Below are 20,976 nucleotides of genomic sequence, written 5' to 3'. Positions count from 1 at the left end.
AAGACTTTTTTTCTCTAAATCCCAATAGGAGGGGTGTAAAAGGGTGAATAATGGGTTGAATGCCTTTAATGAAGATACATATATCTCAGAAACTGAAGATATTACAGAAATGAAAATTTGTATGTGGAATCTCCTTTAAAAATAAAGAAACATGTTATTTGTTTTTTGTTTTTTGAAAATGCAATTAATGGCGGTTAAATAGGAGTGACAAATTGGGGTGAATTTTTTAAAGAAAATATCTACAGAATACCTGAGAGACGTAAAATGTTTCAGACGTAAAAAGTGTTTTTTGGAATCTCCTGTAAATGTAAAGAAATATAAGTGACTTGTTTTTGGAAACTCCACTTAAGGGGAACTAAAAAGGGGGTGAAATTTTAAAATGAGAATTTATACAGTATATCTCAAAAACTTAACATGTTACAGAAGTGAAAAATGGTTTTTTTTATCTCCATTAAAAATCAAGAAACGTGTATTTTTAGTTTTCCGAAATACCACTTTGGTGGTCAGGGTGGGGGTGGGTAAAAGTGACTGAAAATGGTGTTGAATTTTTTTAAATTAGGCTACTGATATCTCAAAAATGAAGATGTTACAGACGTGAAATTTGATATTTGGAATCTGCTTTAAAAGTAAAGAAACACGTATTCTCGGAAAATCCAATGATAAAGGGGGGGGGGTTGAAAAATTGAAAAATTAATTGACTTAATTGTTTGAGAATACTTACATCTAATAAAAACTAAAGTTGTTACAGACATGAAAATTGATATTTGGATCTCCTTTAAAAACAAAGAAAAACACGTTTTTTGGGGGGGGGGAATTCATCTTGGGGTTCGGGAGTGAAAAGGAGTTGAATTCCTTTCATGAGGACACATAAATAAAAAAACTGATGAAGTTAGAGTCGTGACAATTGGTATTTAAAAGATCCTTTACTATTAAAGCAACAAGTTTTTTGCCGGAAAATTCACTTATGGGGGGGGGGGGAGGAGTGTGAAGGGAAATGAAAAAAAGTGAATTATTTTTATGGGGATACTTATATCTCAAAACTGAAGGTAATGAACGTGAACATTGGTGTTTGGAATCTCCTTTAAACACAAAGAAACATGCCTTCTTTTAATTTTATTTTAGTTTGGGGCAGGGGTGAATAAACTTAACGGCGGTGGGGTGTGAAAGGAGGTGAGACCAATTGATTTTACTGTTCAGAATGTACTTATAAGGAGCCTCCGTTGCTCAGGGGCAGCGCGCCGGCCTCTCACAGCTGGGTTCCGTGGTTCAAATCCCGGTCACTCCATGTGACATTCGTGCTGGACAACACGGAGGCGGGACAGGTTTTTCTCCGCATACTCCGGTTTACCCTGTCATTATTCATTCCAGCAACACTGTCCAATATCATTTCATTTGTCATTCATTATCCATTGCCCCAGAGGAGTGCGACAGGCTTCGGCAGCCGGCACAATTCCTATTGTCGCCGGTAGATGGGGGCTTTGTTCATTCCATTCCTGACCCTGTCGAATGACTGGAAACAGGCTGTAGATTTTCGATGTACTTATTCTGATCATAAAGCGATCATTTTTAATCTTTCCTGGGTTCGTTTTCGGAGAACGTTCTTAGATTACAGTAGATCCTCCTGGCATATAAATAAAAATTTAAACACCTTTGAAATAAACGATAGGAATGAGATTGACCGTCCAATTGTTCACCTCTATAATAAGGTCAATAATGCACGGAAGTATGTCATTCGTATCGCCAGAAATCCCGCACACTTGCCTACGCGCGACAATGGTGCTGGTCACTTTGTCAACAATGACAATGGCAGCAGATGTAATTTACCACCAAGTAGCGGTCTTGCATCTTGCTATGGGGTCCAGAACATCTATAATAATAATAATAATAATAATAATAATAATAATAATAATAATAATAATAATAATAATAATAATAATAATAATAATAATAATAATAATAATAATAATAATAATGTTCTGCACCGTCGTCAAATGTGCCGACCGCGCTGAGAACGGGTCCTGGACGGGTAGTGACTAAGAATGCAGTCCGGCCGCGGGTTCAGTACCGCCAAGGCACCCAAGGCCGGATCTCCTCAAGGATTTGATCCATATTGAAAATGCTTATAGGAAAAGATGGCAAAGATTTTGGGACCCAACTGACCGGGTGGAATACCTGGACCTAGCCCGGGAAGTACGAAATCGATTGCTGGAAAGAAAGATTGAAAAACGGGAGGAAACTTGCGATAATCTATTAGAAAACGAGTCAGATCACGAATTTTGGCGGATTCTTTCAGAAAAACAGTCAGATTGCGAATTTCGGCGGATTATATATAAAACAATAATTATTCAATTATAAATTTTAGTATAATACCATAGCGAAGCACGGGTATCTTGTTAGTTGTAAATATATCTGTTACTCATGCCGTACTTACAAGCTCACCGAGCTCGATAGCTGCAGTCGCTTAAGTGCGGCCAGTATCCAGTATTCGGGAGATAGTAGGTTCGAACCCCACTGTCGGCAGCCCTGAAAATGGTTTTCCGTGGTTTCCCATTTTCACACCAGGCAAATGCTGGGGCTGTACCTTAATTAAGGCCACGGCCGCTTCCTTCCCACTCCTAGGCCTTTCCTGTCCCATCGTCGCCATAAGACCTATCTGTGTCGGTGCGACGTCAAGCAAGTAGCAAAAAAAAAAAAAACTTACAAGCTCTCAAAACTACTCCGCAGATGCAGATAGTAATTTCTGTGTATCTATGTGTGTGTGTCCAACACCCCCCCCCACCAAATCATTAAATTCATACATCACCTGCTTGTTTGGTGTTTGTCTCCAGATTCATAACACAACATCGTCTTTGAACAACTACAGGTCTTCAAATACTAGTTATAGAAATGCCCTATTGTGCTCTATATATAGAAAATTTACTCACCTTTAAAACTGATTCATATGATGTTTGCTCTAAACACCTTAATTTAGGTGTAACATAAAAATTTTCCAGTCTGTCGAACACACACCAATTTCAATATAAATTATAACACTGTAAACATACCTGTAAAAAGTAGGCCTACATACTGTTATACAAAGAATGACATGTTTTGTTCTGCAAGAACTTCATCAGATTATATGAAATCACTTTAAACATGTGTATATACTCGTATGTACAGTATTGTTTACGTTGCGTAAACTTGTCATTGATAGATTAAATGTAATTCACTTGTCAATGTTCATGATTTTAAGTGACTTGAGTTTTTGGGCTTTGTAATTTGCCTGACTGGCTGAATTTAGGAGAAATTTAACAAAATTCAGAAAGAAATCACAACTTTTGCAACATTTTGATAAAAACACAATTGTTTGAAAGCCTGTATCTCAATCACTACATAACCTACAGAGCTAAATTTGGGCTCAAATTTTAACAAATTTACTCAACTTTAAATCTGAAAAGACGTTTTTTTGTTGGATGAACTATTTAGGAGATATTAAAAAACATAGAAAAGGTAAACATTTTTGACGTGTTTTCAATGCCCCAAGGTTGAAAACTTTGATTTTACATTACAGGCTCAACACTAATAACATACCAAAAAATCAAAACTACTCAACCTTTTGCACAGTAAACCCCTATATTCAGGATGATTTTACTGGAATACTTCACATGTTGGTCATTGCTATTTACAGCAGCCTTGACATTTGGAGAGCACTAAATGTGGGGAAGAGATTAACACTTCTCGATTTCCGTCTCACACCCGCGCATGTCCTGACAGAAGAACACTATGTGTCACACCCCATCCTCACAGGGGGAAGAAAATCAACAAAGCCCTCACCCTTTAGGCAAAAAGAGAGAGATTTCATCTCCAAGTTTCCATCCATAGACAAGAAAAAATATGCTAGCTGCTGATGTGTGTTGCATCAGAACATAGGTTTTATGAAAGATGTAAGAACAATGTGCGCTGCCTGTGAAAATGTGTCTTTGTGCTTCAACCCCTATTTTGAGGCATACCATACTAAACTCAACATAAAGGTAGAAAAAAGTACATTTTATTAGTATTTCAAGAAAGGTACTTTTTCCAAAACATTGACTAAAATACAAGGCACATTTGATCAAAATAATTTGTGAAAAATCTACATCCATAACATAGAGCGGGCAATTTCTGCTTGATGACAGTTTATCGTCCACAACAGGGAACAGGTTCAGACTAGCATTTGCTACAGCTGTAAATAAATCCTAAGGCCAGAGTTTTGGAAAATTGGAATCTATGTGCCTAAGCCCAATTTTATTCATGTGGTGTTCAGTTGTAGGAAGACTCCAACTGTTGTACAGGTAGTTGTTAATGAAACTAGCGATTAAGGCCAAGATACAACAAACATCGTTGTGCACTGGAGCACTCAGTGATGTATATCATACAGTTGCCAGAAGATACACAAATATATTTTGTTATTGCACTCTTGTGGATCATGAAATACAGAAGCATTAAAATGAGGTAGAAGGTTCAAAGAGCAGGCTGTACTTCACTAATTTTCCTTACAACTAAAATAGGAAATAAAAACAGTTTATAGGTACTATAAGAAACTGAATAGGAAGTGTATTTGAATAGACACATTCCCTTAGGATAGTACCATCCCAGAACATCATGTCAAACTAGGCTACATCAAGACATGAAATATGACAGTATAGACCTGCCAGAGTGTGACATCTATATAAATAACTCCATGTTGCTAAGGAGCTTTCCTAGAAATGTAAGGACACTGTACAACACTAAGACAGTACGATGCTAGCTTCTGTTTCACTAGGTTCAAGGGCTAAAAAAGAAGAAAGTATGATGCTATCATCATTTTACTTGTTTTGGTGTAGTCTAAACTATTGTTGTTCTGGGACTACATTTCCAGAGCTTCCTTTATTTCAACTTCTGCTGGAACTGGCATATTAACATAAAAATTCTTGAATACAAACCATTATGTTGTGGTCTACTGCAGTCAGGGCAAAGGCAACAGGTGAATGAAAGCAACAAATTTCATGCAAACGTGCTTCATGCTCGCCAGATGCCTACCGGTCTTAAGTTCGGTGTTGTGGAGCCTCTGGCTGGGAGATCTGTGCAAGCGGAGATCGGTGAAGCTCCGTTTCAGTTGCGATAACATGCCTGCGCACAGCCAAATACCAAACTGTTAGCTTAGCTGACAAGGCTTGTTTTGTCAGCTGCTCACTGGACCATTAGTAAGTATTCTACAGCTAGTATAAGTGATATAATCTGATGACCAAATCAAGGTACAAACTAGCTAAATACAATGTATATGGCTAGGATACAATTTTGTTAGCATATGAATTACTTCTTATTCTACTCCAAAGGGTACCCTGTATACCAACAGAAATCTTCTAAAAGCAAGCAGCTTGTCACTGGATTATCTCGAGCTACTATGCAAGGCAGATACTACGATCTATTAAGAAAACGAAATTAACTGCTATCATACTGTTCACTGAGGTGAAAATACTATTACTGTGAGAAAAATACCTTACTTCATCTAGGAATAAAATATAAAGTGATAAAATGTGGAGAAACTAATCTAATATTCCTACAAAAACAACATAAGCATGTACAATACATAATGAACTAGATATTTCTAATAAGAATTCTTAGTCACTCTGACGTAATTAAATAATATTTTAGTACTAATCAGTTTTAATAACTGACATTTTGACCTTCACAATGCACTGTAATGTACATGTATGATGCATGTGAAGTCTATACTGTTTGACACTCAGAGTTGATGACATGGCTCTGCAAAATACAGGAAAGACCATTCATCGATCTATTGTACTTCTCTTTATAACTTCTTAAAATGGTGAATGATTGTAATCAGAGTAGGGAAGTAATTGAGTAAAAGTAATCAAATTACTTGTAATGATTACATTCTTAGTAATTTTTACTTGTAATCATTACTTTTAACAAAAGGTATTTCTTGTAATTTACTTCCTGAAGTAAAATAGAAATAGTTACATCCTAGTAATAGATATACATCATATGGTAGCAGGAAAGGGGGAAGAAATGATGATGAAGATAACTTTTTGGTTCTAGTACAGCAGAACCAATAGCTTAACCAATTCTGGATGAGGTATTTTCCAGTACTTCCAAAGACATTCCAATGAAGTTCTTAGAATTAAACACTGGTATTTCTTACTTCAAGTGCCCACATACAGTGTCATTTAAGTAAATGTAAATCTATACTTTCCCCCTTGAGACTCAAGGATTAGTGATGTGAATTTTAAGAACCAATTAATTTATTTGCAAAGTAAATAGAAAATAATTTTGAATGCTAAATGTCATTAACTAATAAAAATGATGAGAAAAGGATCATTTCAAAAATTTCAAGGTATTATGTTTAGTCTCACCTAGTGATCATAGCCACTCAAGGCCTCTATTCTAAGAAACACAAAATGAGTTAATATATATTCCTTCTACTTGCAAACTTTTGTATTATTCCAACCCCAAGCAAAAAAAAAAAAAAAAAAAAAAAAAAAAAAAAAAAAAAAAAAAAATACCCAAACAAATCAGTGATTTCCTTAAGACTAATATTCTGTAAAGTATGTGTAATTTTACTGCTTTCATTTTGAAAAAGTAATTTGATATCATAACTTAGTAAACTATTTCTCAAGGAAATCTAAGCCCAAGTACTTTATTCTTTTACTCTTCCTATCACTGATTGTAATATAACTGATTATGGCGGAGATTTCTAGCACATCTGCCCTTGCAATGATCACTTCTCCACTTAGTCAGTTTAGTAGCCTGCTGTTAATTTCCCTCCAACATTTCATGAGTTTAGAATACTTTCCTTGGATTGACATTTCTGAAAACTAAAATTAATTTTCTCTAAATATAGATCAATTACACAATGACCTAGATTTTTTTTTTTTTTTTGCTAGGGGCTTTACGTCGCACCGACACAGATAGGTCTTATGGCGACGATGGGATGGGAAAGGCCTAGGAGTTGGAAGGAATCGGCCGTGGCCTTAATTAAGGTACAGCCCCAGCATTTGCCTGGTGTGAAAATGGGAAACCACGGAAAACCATCTTCAGGGCTGCCGATAGTGGGATTCGAACCTACTATCTCCCGGATGCAAGCTCACAGCCGCGCGCCTCTACGCGCACGGCCAACTCGCCCGGTATGACCTAGATTGGAGGTAATGTTGTTTTGTTACTATGTATGAAATAAGTTTTATAAATCTTCAGCATTATGCTGCATGGAGAGTGGGTGCATACAGTATACCAAGTTTTAAGAAACTGTATATTAAATATCTACAACTTGTTTTAATGTACTATAATGATATTTTGTTCAGAAAGGGAGTCGCAGAAAATAGTCCTAGTAATGCTACTAGGAAATAGACAACTTTGAATGCTGTAGGTATTCCTGAGATCCAATATTCATAAGCAACTAAATATACAGCAAATCATTTTAACTCTTGCAATAATGTACACTATTATTATTGACAGTCATATAATTATGCCATACAGTAGTGGCGATTAGGGGGGGCGAAAGGGGTGAGTCACTCCCCCCCCCCCCACTTTTTGGAGAGGGCAGATGACCCTAGATGTAAGGCCCCTTTAAACAACAAGCATCATCATCTTCATCAACTTTTTGGAGAAAATACTACATTTTTATTCCATTTTAGCTTGCTGAAACTATGAATTAAAGGAATTATTTAAAAAAAATTATATGTACAAGCCCTGTTGTCTTATCAGATAATTCTTTTCTTCATTTTCTTTAATCATTACCAAAATTATTAGCAAAAATACACACCAAATGTCCTTCATTCTGGCTAATTGATTTGTATGGCACCACAGCAAATAGTGGAGACTTTGCCTTCGCTATAAGGAAGGGTACCAGGGCTGTATTTTTTGCTAAGGTCATAGACAATGAGGTAGGTTTCACCATCTTGCCGCGTGCATTCGACAGTCTGGCAGTCTCTTTAGTGTCTGATAGTTTCTTAGCATGTAGTCAAATACTAAATTGTTTTAATTGTATAATCACACTGTATTTTTTTTAAATTACAATAAATGTATAATATTGTTTCTTTGGGGAAAGTTTTATTTTGCAGTATTGAATAAAAATCTAAAAAATCTGTTATTACTGCATTTAAGTTGGTAAACTGTCAACCACCGAGATCAATAGCTGCAGTCGCTTAAGTGCGGCCAGTATCTAGTATTCGGGAGATAGTAGGTTCGAACCCCACTGTCGGCAGCCCTGAAAATAGTTTTCCGTGGTTTCCCATTTTCACACCAGGCAAATGCTGGGGCTGTACCTTAATTAAGGCCACAGCCGCTTCCTTCCCACTCCTAGCCCTTTCCTGTCCCATCGTCGCCATAAGACCTATCTGTGTCGGTGCAACGTAAAACAACTAGAAAAAAAAAAAAAAAAAGCTGTCAACCTTTACTTCTGGGGTGAAATTCACTGAGAGAGCATTACAACTTACCATTTTGTGGCCTTCTTTAAAGTTTTGATGTATATACTCCCTCCCCCCCCCCCCCCATCCTCTGCTCTATCATACAAACCTGGGTACTATTTGTTGTCTGTATATTTTTGTGCCCTCACACTTTTAATTCCCAATCGCTGCTACTGATGGCATAACACTGATCTGTACAATGGAATGTGAATATCACAGTATCCTGAGTACAGTAGTAAGATGTACCACATTATAATTCTGAAATAATGACACTACAAAATTTGAATTTCAGGTTTATTCCTCAAATAATCACTTATAAAAATTTTCCATTTTTCTGTAACATGATCACAGCTAGGACATATCCCAATATTTATACTTAACATGTTAAAGGACTTATGTTTCTTCTCGTAGCACAGTACTGCTTACGCACTCTTGTCTTAGAAGGTACCAGTAGCTTGTCTCAGTGCAATACATTCTACTACAAATTATAGGTACATATTCAAAATCTGATTCATGAAGGAGATTCTCTCCATATTGGACTACTGGGAATAACATCATAATAAGATAGAAACATTATTAGAGAAAAGTTCTCATATATCAGTATCATCAGTAAATTAAATCATAGAAATATATACATCTAGGAAACAGATGGAGTGCACAGACTTACCATGTGGATAGAGTACACATAATAAAAAAAAAAAAAGACCATGGGTCCAAATTATTCGGCTGCAGCCTTTGTAAGTGGAGGATAGAATGATGATGGTCATTGTTGGCAAGTAGACTCTGTGAGAGGTGAGGGGAGTGGTGGGGGACAGACATACAAGAGAATGGGAAAAAGGAGCTTCCAGGCAAATCGCTCCTTTTTTTTCCATTCTCTTGCCTGCTTGTCCCTCCCACTCACCTCACCTTTAGCCAACAATGACTATCAACATTCTATCCTTCACTGATGAAGGTTGCAGCCAAAAGGTTTGGACCCGTGTGTTTTATTTTATGCATACTCTATCTACGCAGTCTAACGCTATTCCTGTCAACCACTCCTCAATATATAATAGATCCTTCGTTGTGGCTGGGTCACGACTTTGGAATTCACTCCCAGCTGCTGTCAGGAACTCAGACTCAATATCGAAATTTAAGATTGCATGTAGAGATTACCTGTTGAATACCGCTGACTGTTTTGTGTGATTGTTTCGTGTGTATGAAGACGTATGATAGGTTGTGTGATTGTGATTATTATTATTATTATTATTATTATTATTATTATTATTATTATTATAGTGTAATGTACATAATATTTAGCTTCTTACTCATGTACATAGACCACTTTTATTCCCATACTTATATTTCCATTTACTTTATTACTTATTGTGTTCTCTTTATGTATTGCTTATTTTTTCAGTTTGTATCTTACTTTTTCATTATGACTTGTGTCTTTCTCGTTATCTATACGCTCCGAATTTTATTCTATTTTATTTGTTGAACTCTGCTTTCATTCTTCATTATATGTTGTACAAATCTGTAATTTTTAGCTTATCTTTGTTTTTATGATAGAATAGTACATTTCTTTTATATATGTATTATCTGTAGATCAATTATGTGGTTAAGTGTAAGAGAGGGCCATGAACCCTAACTTCGCCACTGCTAAAGTCAATAAATAAATCAATAAATAAATAACATGAGAAGCCGCTGTTCTCCATCTGTTTTCTAGACATTTCAATATTTCGCTCCTGCTACCTTTCTTAGATGATCATTTAGATCTCAGAAAGGTGCTTTCAGATGCAGTAGCTAAGTACTAATTAATTTCTTTCACTGTAACTCAACACCAGTAAGATATTTATATATAGTGTAAATATCTCTAATTTGTCAATCAGTCACTACTGATCTGCATTTAAGGCAGTCGTCCAGTAGGCAGATTCTCTATCTGTTGTTTTCCTAGCCTTTTCTTAAATGATTTCAAAGATATTGGAAATTTATTGAACACCTCCCTTGATAAGTTATTCCAATCCCTAACTCCCCTTCCTATAATTGAACATTTGTCCCAGTTTGTCCTCTTGAATTCCAACTTTATCATCATATGTGATCTTTCCTGCTTTTAAAGAAACCACTCAAATTTATTCGTTTACTAATGTCGTTCCACGCCATCTCTCCACTGACAGCTCAGAACATACCGCTTAGACAAGCAGCTCATCTCCTTTCTCCCAAGTCTTCCCAGCCCATACTTTGCAACATTTTTGTAATGCCACTCTTTTGTCGGAAATCACCCAGAACAAATCGAGCTGCTTTTCTTTGGATTTTTTTCCATTTCTCCAATCAAATAATCCTAGTGAGGGTCCCATACACTGGAACCATACTCTAGTTGGGGTCTTACCAGAAACTTACATGCCCACTCCTTTACATCCTTACTACAACCCCTAAACACGCTCATAACCATGTGCAGAGATCTGTACCCTTTATTTACGATACCATTTATGTGATTACCCGAATGGAGATCTTTCATTACATTAACACCTACGTACTTACAATGATTCCCATAAGGAACTTTCAACCCATCAATGCAGTAAGTAAAACTGAGAGGACTTTTCCTATTTGTGAAACTCGCTACCTGACTTTTAACCCCGTTTATCATCATACCATTGAGTACTGTCCTCTTCACAACATTATCGAGGTCATTTTTCAGTTGCTCACAATGTTGTGACTTATTTATTACTCTGTACAGAATAACATCATCTGCAAAACGCCTTATCTCTGATTCCACTTCTTTACTCATATCATTTATATATATAAGAAAACATAAATGTCCAATAATACTGCCTTGAGGAATTCCCCTCTTAATTATTACAGGGTCAGATAAAGCTCTAATTCTCAGAGATGTATATTCTAGAAATATTTTTTTACAAGTTCCCTTATGTTGCACAAACACAGGTAGGTCTTATGGCGATGATTAGACAGGAAAGGGCTTGGAAAGGGAAGAAAATGGCCATGGCCTTAGTAAGGTACAGCCCCAGCATTTGCCTGGTGTGAAAATGGAAAACCATAGAAAACCATCCTGTTTTCTAGAAATATAGCCACCCATTCAGTCACCCTTTTGTCTAGTCCTAATGCATTCATTTTTGCCAGTAGTCTCCCATGATCCACCAAACAAGTGCTTTAGACAAATCAATTGCTATACAATCTATTTGACCTCCTGAATCCAAGATGTCTGCTATACCTTGCTGAAATCCTACAAGTAGCGCTTCAGTATAACCTTTCCTAAACTTGAACTGCCTTCTATCGAACCAGTTATTAATTTCGCAAACATGTCTAATATAATCCAAATTAATGCTTTCCCAAAGCTTACATGCAATATATGTCAAACTGACTGGCCTGTAATTTTCAGCTTTATGCCTATCACCCTTTGCTTTATACACATTATACACAGGGGCTACTATAGCGACTCTCCATTCATTTGGTATAGCTCCTTCATGCAAACAATAATCATATAAGTACTTCAGATATGGTACTATATCCCAACCCATTGTCTTTAGTATAACCCCCAAAATCTTATCAATTCCAGCTGCTTTTCTAGTTTTCAACTTTTGTACCTTATTGTAAATGTCATTGTTATTAGGGGTAAATTTTAATACTTCTTTAGTATTAGTCACCTCCTGTAAGTGGACATTATCCCTGTAACCAACAAACTTTACATACTGCTGACTGAATACTTCTTCCTTTTGAAGATCATCACATACACACTCCCCTTGTTCATTATTGATTCCTGGAATGTCCTTCTTGGAACCTGTTTCTGCCTTAAAGTACCTATACTTACCCTTCCATTTTTCACTAAAATTCGTATGACTGCCAATTATGCTTGCCATCATATTATCCTTAGCTGATTTCTTTGCTAGATTCAATTTCCTAGTAAATTCCTTCAATTTCTCTTTACTTCCACAGCCATTTCCAACACTATTTCTTTCCAATCTGCACCTCCTTCTCAGTCTCTTTACTCTCTGTTATAATGTAGTGGGTCTTTACCATTCCTTACAACCTTTAAAGGTACAAACCTGTTTTCACATTCCTCAAGAATTGCTTTAAACCCATCCCAGAATCTGTTAATTTTTTATTTACCATTTTCCACTGATCACATCTACTTTTTAAAAACTCCCTCATGCCTGCTTTATCAGCCATGTAGTGGTACTGCCTAATAGTCCTACTTTTAAGACCTTCCATCACATTTATTTTTAACTGTGACAAAAACAGCTTTGTGATCACTAAACTGTCTATTACTCTGGTTTCTCTATAGAGCTCATCTGTGTTTTCCAGCACAACGTCCAAAATATTCTTCCCTCTTGTTGGTTCCATCACTTCCTGAATCAGCTGTCCTTACCATATTAACTTATTTGGCATTTGTTGGTCATGCTTTCTGTCATTCCCATTACCTTCCCAATTGACAATTGGTGAATTGAGATCTCCTGCTACAATCACATTGCTTTCTATATAATTTCCCACATACGGTAGGTGATTATCTTATCAAATATTTCTGAATTAGCATCAGTGCTAACCTATCCCAGTCAGTACACTCCTAAAACATCAAGTTGTCTATTATCTTTGAAATGAGTCTTACACCTGAAATTTCATATTTCTCATCTTTAACTTTTTCGTAGCTTACAAATTCTTCTTTCATGAGAATGAATATTCCCCCTCCTACTATTCCTATCCTATCTCTATGATACACATGTCAGTTCCGTGATAAAATTTCTGCATCCATTACATCATTCCTCAGCCATGATTCAACTCCTATTACAATTACTGGTATGTCTATATGTATTCAATTATTTAATTCCATTCCTTTCTTTACAATACTCCTACAGTTCAACACTAATATATTTATGTCATCCCTATTTGACTTCCAGATCCCTGTATCCTTATCACCGCTCCCTAGACCACGCCGTTTCCCTTAATGTACCTCCCTATAACCCTTCTAAAGAAATTAACTAACATGTACATACCAATGGGGTTTAAATGAAGGCCATCTGATTGCAGATCGCTCTCCCCTACCCACCCATTAGGATCTAGAATCTTACTCCCAGTTTCCCACACTATATGTTAATTTTATAATTATTCTTTTCTTTCTCTAAATATTGAACAATATTTCTTACCTTTATTAGTACCACAGATAATGGTGTAAGGAACATATAGCCAATTTTTATATTTAGTTCAAATTACCAAATTGTTCTACAGTAACATCAAACTGAAGGTTCTTAATGTGACAATACAGTATAACTCTTATCCCTTATAATCTTACTTTTTCTTCTTTTTCTTCTTCTTTTATGACCACATAGGATCACTTAAGTCAGTCCGTCGTTCAGGTCTCTTTGAAGGGATTGTTTGGGCTTTGCGGTCCTCCCAGTACTTCTTCAGGCGCTCTGATCTTCGTGCCCTTTCCTCAGTTGAAAATGTACATGTTGTTGGTTTGTTTTGTGTAAGGGTAAAGCGGAGGTTTGTATTCTTGAGTTTTGTATTCAATTTTATCTTATTTGTGGTGTCTTCTGTTGTAAGGCCTATTTCCTTCAGATCCTATCTTACTTCTCTGATCCATTTACATCCTGTTGTGGTATTTTTTGAGACGAAATTGTGTTGTACAAGTTGTTTCAGAAGTCTCGAATCCTGCATCCTCATGATATGTCCAAAGAATCCCAGTCTCCTTTTACGCGTAGTGTCCGTAATGGGTTCTAGCTCTTACTTTTTATTATATCCATTCAAAGAAAAAGACTTTGAGCAAAAGAAAATTACTCAAGTGACTTCAAATTATGCAAAAGTACTCATTCTTATTGATATAGTACTTTTTAATAATATTTTTTGAATGGAATCAGTGAAATTAAAATATTTCTAAAATTAGATACATTTTACAAATTTTTACAATTTGCTTTATGTCACACCAACACAGATAGTTCTTATGGTAAGAATGGGATAGGAAAGGAAGTGACTATGGCCTTAATTAAGGTACAACTCCAGCATTAGCCTGATGTGAAAATAGGGAAACCATGGAAAACCATCCTCAGGGCTGCCAATAGTGTGTTTCAAACTCGCTCTCTCCTGAATAACAGCTCACAGCTGTGACCCAAACCACATAGCCATTCACTCAGTAAAAGTATCAATCAATCAATCAATCAATCAATCAATCAATCAATCAATCAATCAATCAATCAATCAATCAATCAATCAATCAATCAATCAATCAATCAATCAATCAATCAATCAATCAATCAATCTGCATTTAGGGCTGTCGCCCAATGGTGGATTCCCTATCTGTTACAAACCTAGTCTTTTCTTAACACCCCGTTGGTCGCAATATATAAAGTTTCATGACTGGTCGCAATGAGCTTGAGAGATCCCCCCGTTTATAAGTATCTGGAAGTTCAAGTGGGCAGCTGTGAAGTACTCATTATATTTTGTAGGTGTACTTGAGCCTGTTAAAAGTGATTTAGTGATAGTCTGATAACAAAATAAGCTGCATTCGATAACTATTTTCTTCAGAATTTTATGTGCCTTTGCAGTATTTAAAATTTTAATTACAGAGCAAATCACATGCTGACTGAATCTTTGTTAATAGGTCTGAGCAATAACAACAAATATGGTAATGTTATAAACAGGGCTAAACAGAATTCTGAAAGAAATCAGAATGTTTGATACAAAATAAAATCTGTGTCGTTCAAGTGGGAAGTAACTAGAGAGCACTAGCATTTATGTTATACTACACATGGTGACAACACGTGAAGCAAAAATATATACTGAACTGACTATAGCAAAATATGCATTGGCACCTTAAAAAAACACCTGTGGTGTCAGAAGTTTTGATGTAAACTGTGTGGCATTCTTTCCAGCTCATCTTATCTCTGGTTTGTAAGCTCAGCATCCCTCTTGCACACTAAGTTTTGTTTCACATAGGCCATGTATTGATTTGTGTAAGTAACAGAGAAAATGAATAAACACTGCTAGGAGTCTAGCAGTGATTGCTTGTTCTCTAACTCCAGGTAGATGTCGTAAGAGATCGTGCTTCCTGGCACGGACCCAATGCATTGGCGGCACTGCATACCATTTTGTCTTGTCTTTCTTTTCATAATAATTAGCACTAGCCTCTAATGCTACTTGTCCATCATTATCATCTCTGTCATCATCTTGTTCTGTTTCTGAGTCACGATCTCTTGATTGCAGAAGACTGTCACTGTTTGTGTAACATTTGTCTTCAAAATTCTCTTGTATTGCACTATTATCAACATCCAGCAATACAGTAGTTGTTGGACATCCTCCACATCTTCTGCTCAGCCTAAGTTAAAATGTTCCTTCCCACTGGCCATAAAGAATGGTAAATCTATAATAAACAGAATTGGGACTAAGAAGTCACAATGTGCCTGTGAGGCTCCGGGCTTATACTGCACTACCTACAAGCTTATGTGGGAAATTACACCAAATGTAGAGTAAACAAATAATTTAACTACTTACAGAACAGTAACTGTTTGCTTCTCTCTGAAGCACAAATTGCAATGGGAACAGTTGCAATGATCTACAAATCAGATTAAACACTTCCAGCTTATTATAGAATGAGTGAACACAGACTACCTATTGCATGACTTACAAACATGGCATGGAGTGAGGCTAGTGAGAGGATAAAAATTATAGGTCTGCACGCTGGAGCAGTAGCGATCAATGACTAAAGCCTGTGCCCGTCAGATCAGTTGTGACTGACGGAGGGTTAAATAATTGCAAATAATTACTGAATATATCCCTTGGTAAATTATTCCAATCCCTAACTCCTATTTCTATCCAGTAAGTGAACATTTGCCCCAATTTGTCCTCTTGAATTCAAACTTTTATCTTCATATTGTGGTATTCCCCATATTTAAAGACACCACTCAAACATATTCATCTACTAATGTCATTCTATGCCACTGACAGCTCGGAAAATATCACTTAGTCTAGCAGCTCATTTCCTTCTCCCAAGTCTTCCCAGCCCAAACTTTGTAACTTTTTGTAATGCTACTCTTTTGTTGGAAATCACCCAGAACAAATCGAGCTGTTTTTCTTTGGATTTTTTCCAGTTCTCAATCAAGTAATCTTGGTAAGGGTCTCATACACTGGAACCATACTCTAGTTGGGGTCCTACCAGAGACTTACATGCACTCTCCTTTACATCATTTAAATACCCTCATAACCGAGATCTGTATCCTTTATTTAGAGTCCCGTTTATGTGATTACACCAATGAAGAACTTTCTTATGTTAACACCTAGGTACTTACAGTGATCCCCACTGAGTACATTCACTCCAACAGTGCAGTAATTAAAACTGAGAGGACCTTCTGACTTTGAACCCCATTTATCATCATACCATTGCCTCCTGTCCATCTCACAATATTGTTGAGGTATTTTTGTAGTTACTCAAAATCTTGTAAGTTACTTATTACTCTATATTGTATAACACCATCTGCAAAAAGCCTTATCTCTTCTGTCTAGTCCAATAGCACTCATTTTTTCCAATAGTCTCCCATGATCAACCCTATCAAATGCCTTGGATAGGTCAATCGTGATACAGTCCATTTGACGTCTTGAATTTATCTGCTACATCTTGCTGGATTTCTACAAGTTGAGCTTCAGTAGAATAAATTTTCCTCTACCTGAACTGCCTTCTATTGAATCCGTTATTCATTTTACAAATATGTCTATTATAATTAGATATAACGCTTTCCTAAAACTTACCTGCAACACATGTCAAAGTGACTGGCTGGTAATTTTGGCTTTACATTTATCACCCTTTCCTTTATAAACAGGGCTATTATACAAACTCTCCATTCATTTGGTATATCTCCTTTCTGGAAACAGTAATGAAATAAGTACTCCATATATGGTACTACATATATCACAACCCATTGTTTTTTGATGATGATGATGATGATGCTTGTTGTTTTAAGTTGCCTAACATCGAAGGTCATCAGCCCATCCCATTGTTTTTTGCATATTCAGAGAAATCTTATCAGTTCCAAATGCTTTTCTAGTTTTCAACTTTTGTATCTTATTATAAATGTCTTTGTTATCGTAGGTGAATTTCAATACTTCGTTACTATTAGTCACCTCCTCTATCTGGACATAAACCTTGTAACCAACAATTTTTACATACTGGGTACCTCTGCCTTCTGCAGATCCTCACATACACACTCCCCTTCTCGATTAATGATGCCTGGAATGTCCTTCTTCGAAGCAGTTTCTGCCTTAAAGTACCTGTACACACCCATGCATTTTTTACCAAAATTTGTATGACTGCCAATTATGCTTGCCATCATGTTATCCTTAGCTGACTTCTTTGTTAGATTCAACTTCCTAGTAAGTTCCTTCAATTTATCCTTACTTCCATAACTATTTCTTTCAAACCTGCACGTCCTTCTTAGTCTCTTTAATCTCTGTTATAATTTAGCGGCTATTTACCATTCATTACCACCTTCATCAGTACATACCTGATTTCACATTCCTCAACAATTACTTTAAACCCACCCCACAGTCTTTACATTTTGATTTACCTTTTTCCACCAGTCATAATTTCTTTTTTGAACTCCATTATGCCTGTGTTATCAGCCATATAGTACTGCCAAATAGACCTACTTTTAAGACATTCCTTTCTATCACATTTATTTTTAACTACGACAAAAAACAGCTTCATGATAAGTAATACCATCTATTACTATTACTCCAGTTTCTCTGGTTTTATAAGCACCACATCCAGAATATTCTTCCCTATAGTTGATTCTATCACTTTCTGATTAAGCTTTCCTTCCCATATTAACTTATTTGCTATTTGCTGGTCATACTTACTGACGTTTGCATTACCTTCCCAATTGCTATTTTGTAATTTGAGATCACCCAATATAATTACGTTCCTTTCTGTATTGTTTCCCCACATAGCTGATTATCTTATCAAATAATTTAGAATGGTGTCTGCACTAGACTTTTCAGGTCTGTACACTCCAAAAATATCAATTTGCCAATTATCTTTAGAGATGAGCCTTATACCAAGAATTTCAAATTTTCCCTTTTTCAACATTTTTGCAGCTTACAGATTCTTCTTTCACCAGAATGAATACTCAGACTTCTACCATTAATGTCCTGTCTGCATGATAAACACTCCAGTTCCATGAGAAAATTTCTGCATCCATTATATTATTTCTCCGCCATGATTAAACTCCTATTTCAATATCTGGTAAATGTATATCTATCATTCATTCATTAATTTCAGTGTCCAATAAGTATTTCCAAAAAACTGCAGCTGCGATGGCCTTGTTGTTTCCTCTAAAACCATCTTGCGATATGCATGGCTTGTCCAGAAGGGGAAGGGGAAGGTCAGTGTCAGGAGCTAGTTCTTCCTTTTGTGACAAGTCTGTGGGCAGTCAGCTCCTCCATCTGTTAAGATGAGTTGTCTCTAGTGTTCCCTCCAGCGGTAGAGTCCTTGCCAGGAAGCTCTTGCGGGATCTGAGGTGAGACCTTGCAGCTTGCTGACCATGGAGTGGATGTCGATAGTCACTCACCTGCTTTGTTCTCTCGGTGTCTGCTGCAGTGGCCCTCCGGTTGTTGGGTGGGGCTATTCCAGCATTTGGGTACAGTTTCTGCACTGGTATTCGGTTTAGGCATCTTGAGGTTATCATTGCAGTATCGTTGACCGCAGTATCAACATGTTGAGCATGAATTGGAGTGTTCCTCACAGGAGTGGCATACTCAGCAGCTGACACACACAGCCCAAGTGCAGAAGTCCACAGGATGTGCAGGCTGGGCCCCCAGGTTCTGTTGACCAGCTTCTTAAGTATGCGATTGTGAGCACTGACCTTCTGTTTACCGGGCGAGTTGGCCATGTGGTTGGGAGCGTGCAGCTGTGAGCTTGCATCTGGGAGATAGTGGGTTAAAATCCCGCTGTTGGTAGCCCTGAAGATGGTTTTCCATGGTTTCCCATTTTCACACCAGGTAAATGCTGGCGATGTACCTTAATTAAGGCCATGGCTGCTTCCTTCCCATTCCCAGGCCTTTCCTATCCTTTCAAAGCTATAAGACCTATCTGTGTCAGTGTGATGTAAGGCAAAATAGCAAAACATAAAAAGACCTGGTGCACTGGTCTGGAAGGCAATCGCATACAACAGTTGCATACCCCTATATAGTAGTGACATGAAAGACATTAACAGCAGCAGTATTTGCAGCACATTCTGTAGCAGCACATTCTATAGCAGCACATTTTGTCCTTCTGGCAGGGCTTCCTAAAGGCATTTTTTCAGGAGTATAATCCTCAGCTGCCCTCAAAAAAGGGTGTCATAGAAATGCCCTTACAAACACTGCCACACCTCTGCAGCCTGCCAGATTGCCAGATTTATTGCTCACCTAACATGTCTGGGACCAGTTTAGGTGTGAACTTAAGCAGCCTACAAATTCCAGCAAATATGGACAGATATGCTGCAGGATACCATCTGAAACCTGCATGCCTCTATGCCTGCTCACATCACATCTTGCATCCAGAGAACTAGTCTCCCTTCAAATGTTCAATTTTGTGAAGTTAACTGTCCTATTGCTCTGATATTGTAAACACTTACTTAAATCATCATTAAAATCACCCAAACAAAGTTTGATGAGATTCTGGCAATGTTTTTGGTGCATGACTTTTTTTTCATTTTTTGACACTTAACCACTGAAACAAATTGTCCTGATATCTTTCTAAAGGGACTGATAAGAGATAATAATGCAGGAATCAGAACTGTACTCAGAGATAATTTGTGTTTGATGCTGTTTTGTGTTTAATATCTTTAGTCTCCATTCCTTACTCAGTAATACAACAAGAAATATATCACTTGCATGAATAATTTTTTACCCATTTCATTTTGACTGTGAAATATTACAACAAGACTCTTATGATAAGATAAAACACTCTTTGTTAACCTATTTGAACTCTAGCTACATATTGTATGTCTGGGAAATAACAGGGCCTTAGACGTTTATGAACCGAACTTTCAGAATTTCTAAAATAACAAGAATTTCACAGAATTCTGCTCCATTCTGGACACATTTTAGGGATTAAACTGAATACTTAAAAATTGGTACTTATCTTCTTCACCAGACTAAAACAGTTATATCACTGGTCTAGCTCTGACAATTAGTCTTTGTCCCACAAACACAAAGATGAGCACTTAAAATATCTAGAAATGACAACAAATATAAGAAAGAAACAAAAACTGAACACTAAACTACAATACTGTCAACAACACACATGCATGGGCAGTATTACTAAATCCTAGCCACAGTATTCTGCATAGACTAAAGTCATGCTCCCTGCTGTTGCTGCTACTACCAATTATGTGGCTGGCTCTCAAAATACTCACCCTGTAAAAAAGAGTGCAAACAAGAATGCATTCTTTGGGGCTATCTTGGTATCATACTAGTGCATGCATATCCACAAAATGAGGTCAAGCATTGCTGCTCAGTACTATTCTCAGAGTGACAGCTTGCTCATTGTGCACGCAGGGAACATTTTGTATAATGTGGACGTAATCTCCAAACA

At 36.8% G+C, this 20,976-nt stretch overlaps 1 protein-coding gene across 1 annotated transcript in view; it reads right to left on the bottom strand.

Moving 5' to 3' along the window:
• The window catches only part of sei (seizure), a 520,652-nt gene that overhangs the window by 79,425 nt on the left and 420,251 nt on the right, over nucleotides 1-20,976 (bottom strand). Inside the window, exon 14 of the mRNA XM_068225985.1 lies at nucleotides 5,038-5,127. Coding sequence (XP_068082086.1) covers nucleotides 5,038-5,127 — 90 coding nt within the window. The remainder of the gene's footprint in view (nucleotides 1-5,037; nucleotides 5,128-20,976) is intronic.

This window comes from Anabrus simplex, chromosome 2, assembly GCF_040414725.1.
Source record: "Anabrus simplex isolate iqAnaSimp1 chromosome 2, ASM4041472v1, whole genome shotgun sequence".
Classification (NCBI taxonomy): Eukaryota; Metazoa; Arthropoda; class Insecta; order Orthoptera; family Tettigoniidae; genus Anabrus; species Anabrus simplex.
Note: the sequence above shows the minus strand (reverse complement) of the source record. Positions and strands in the feature narration are given on the sequence as shown.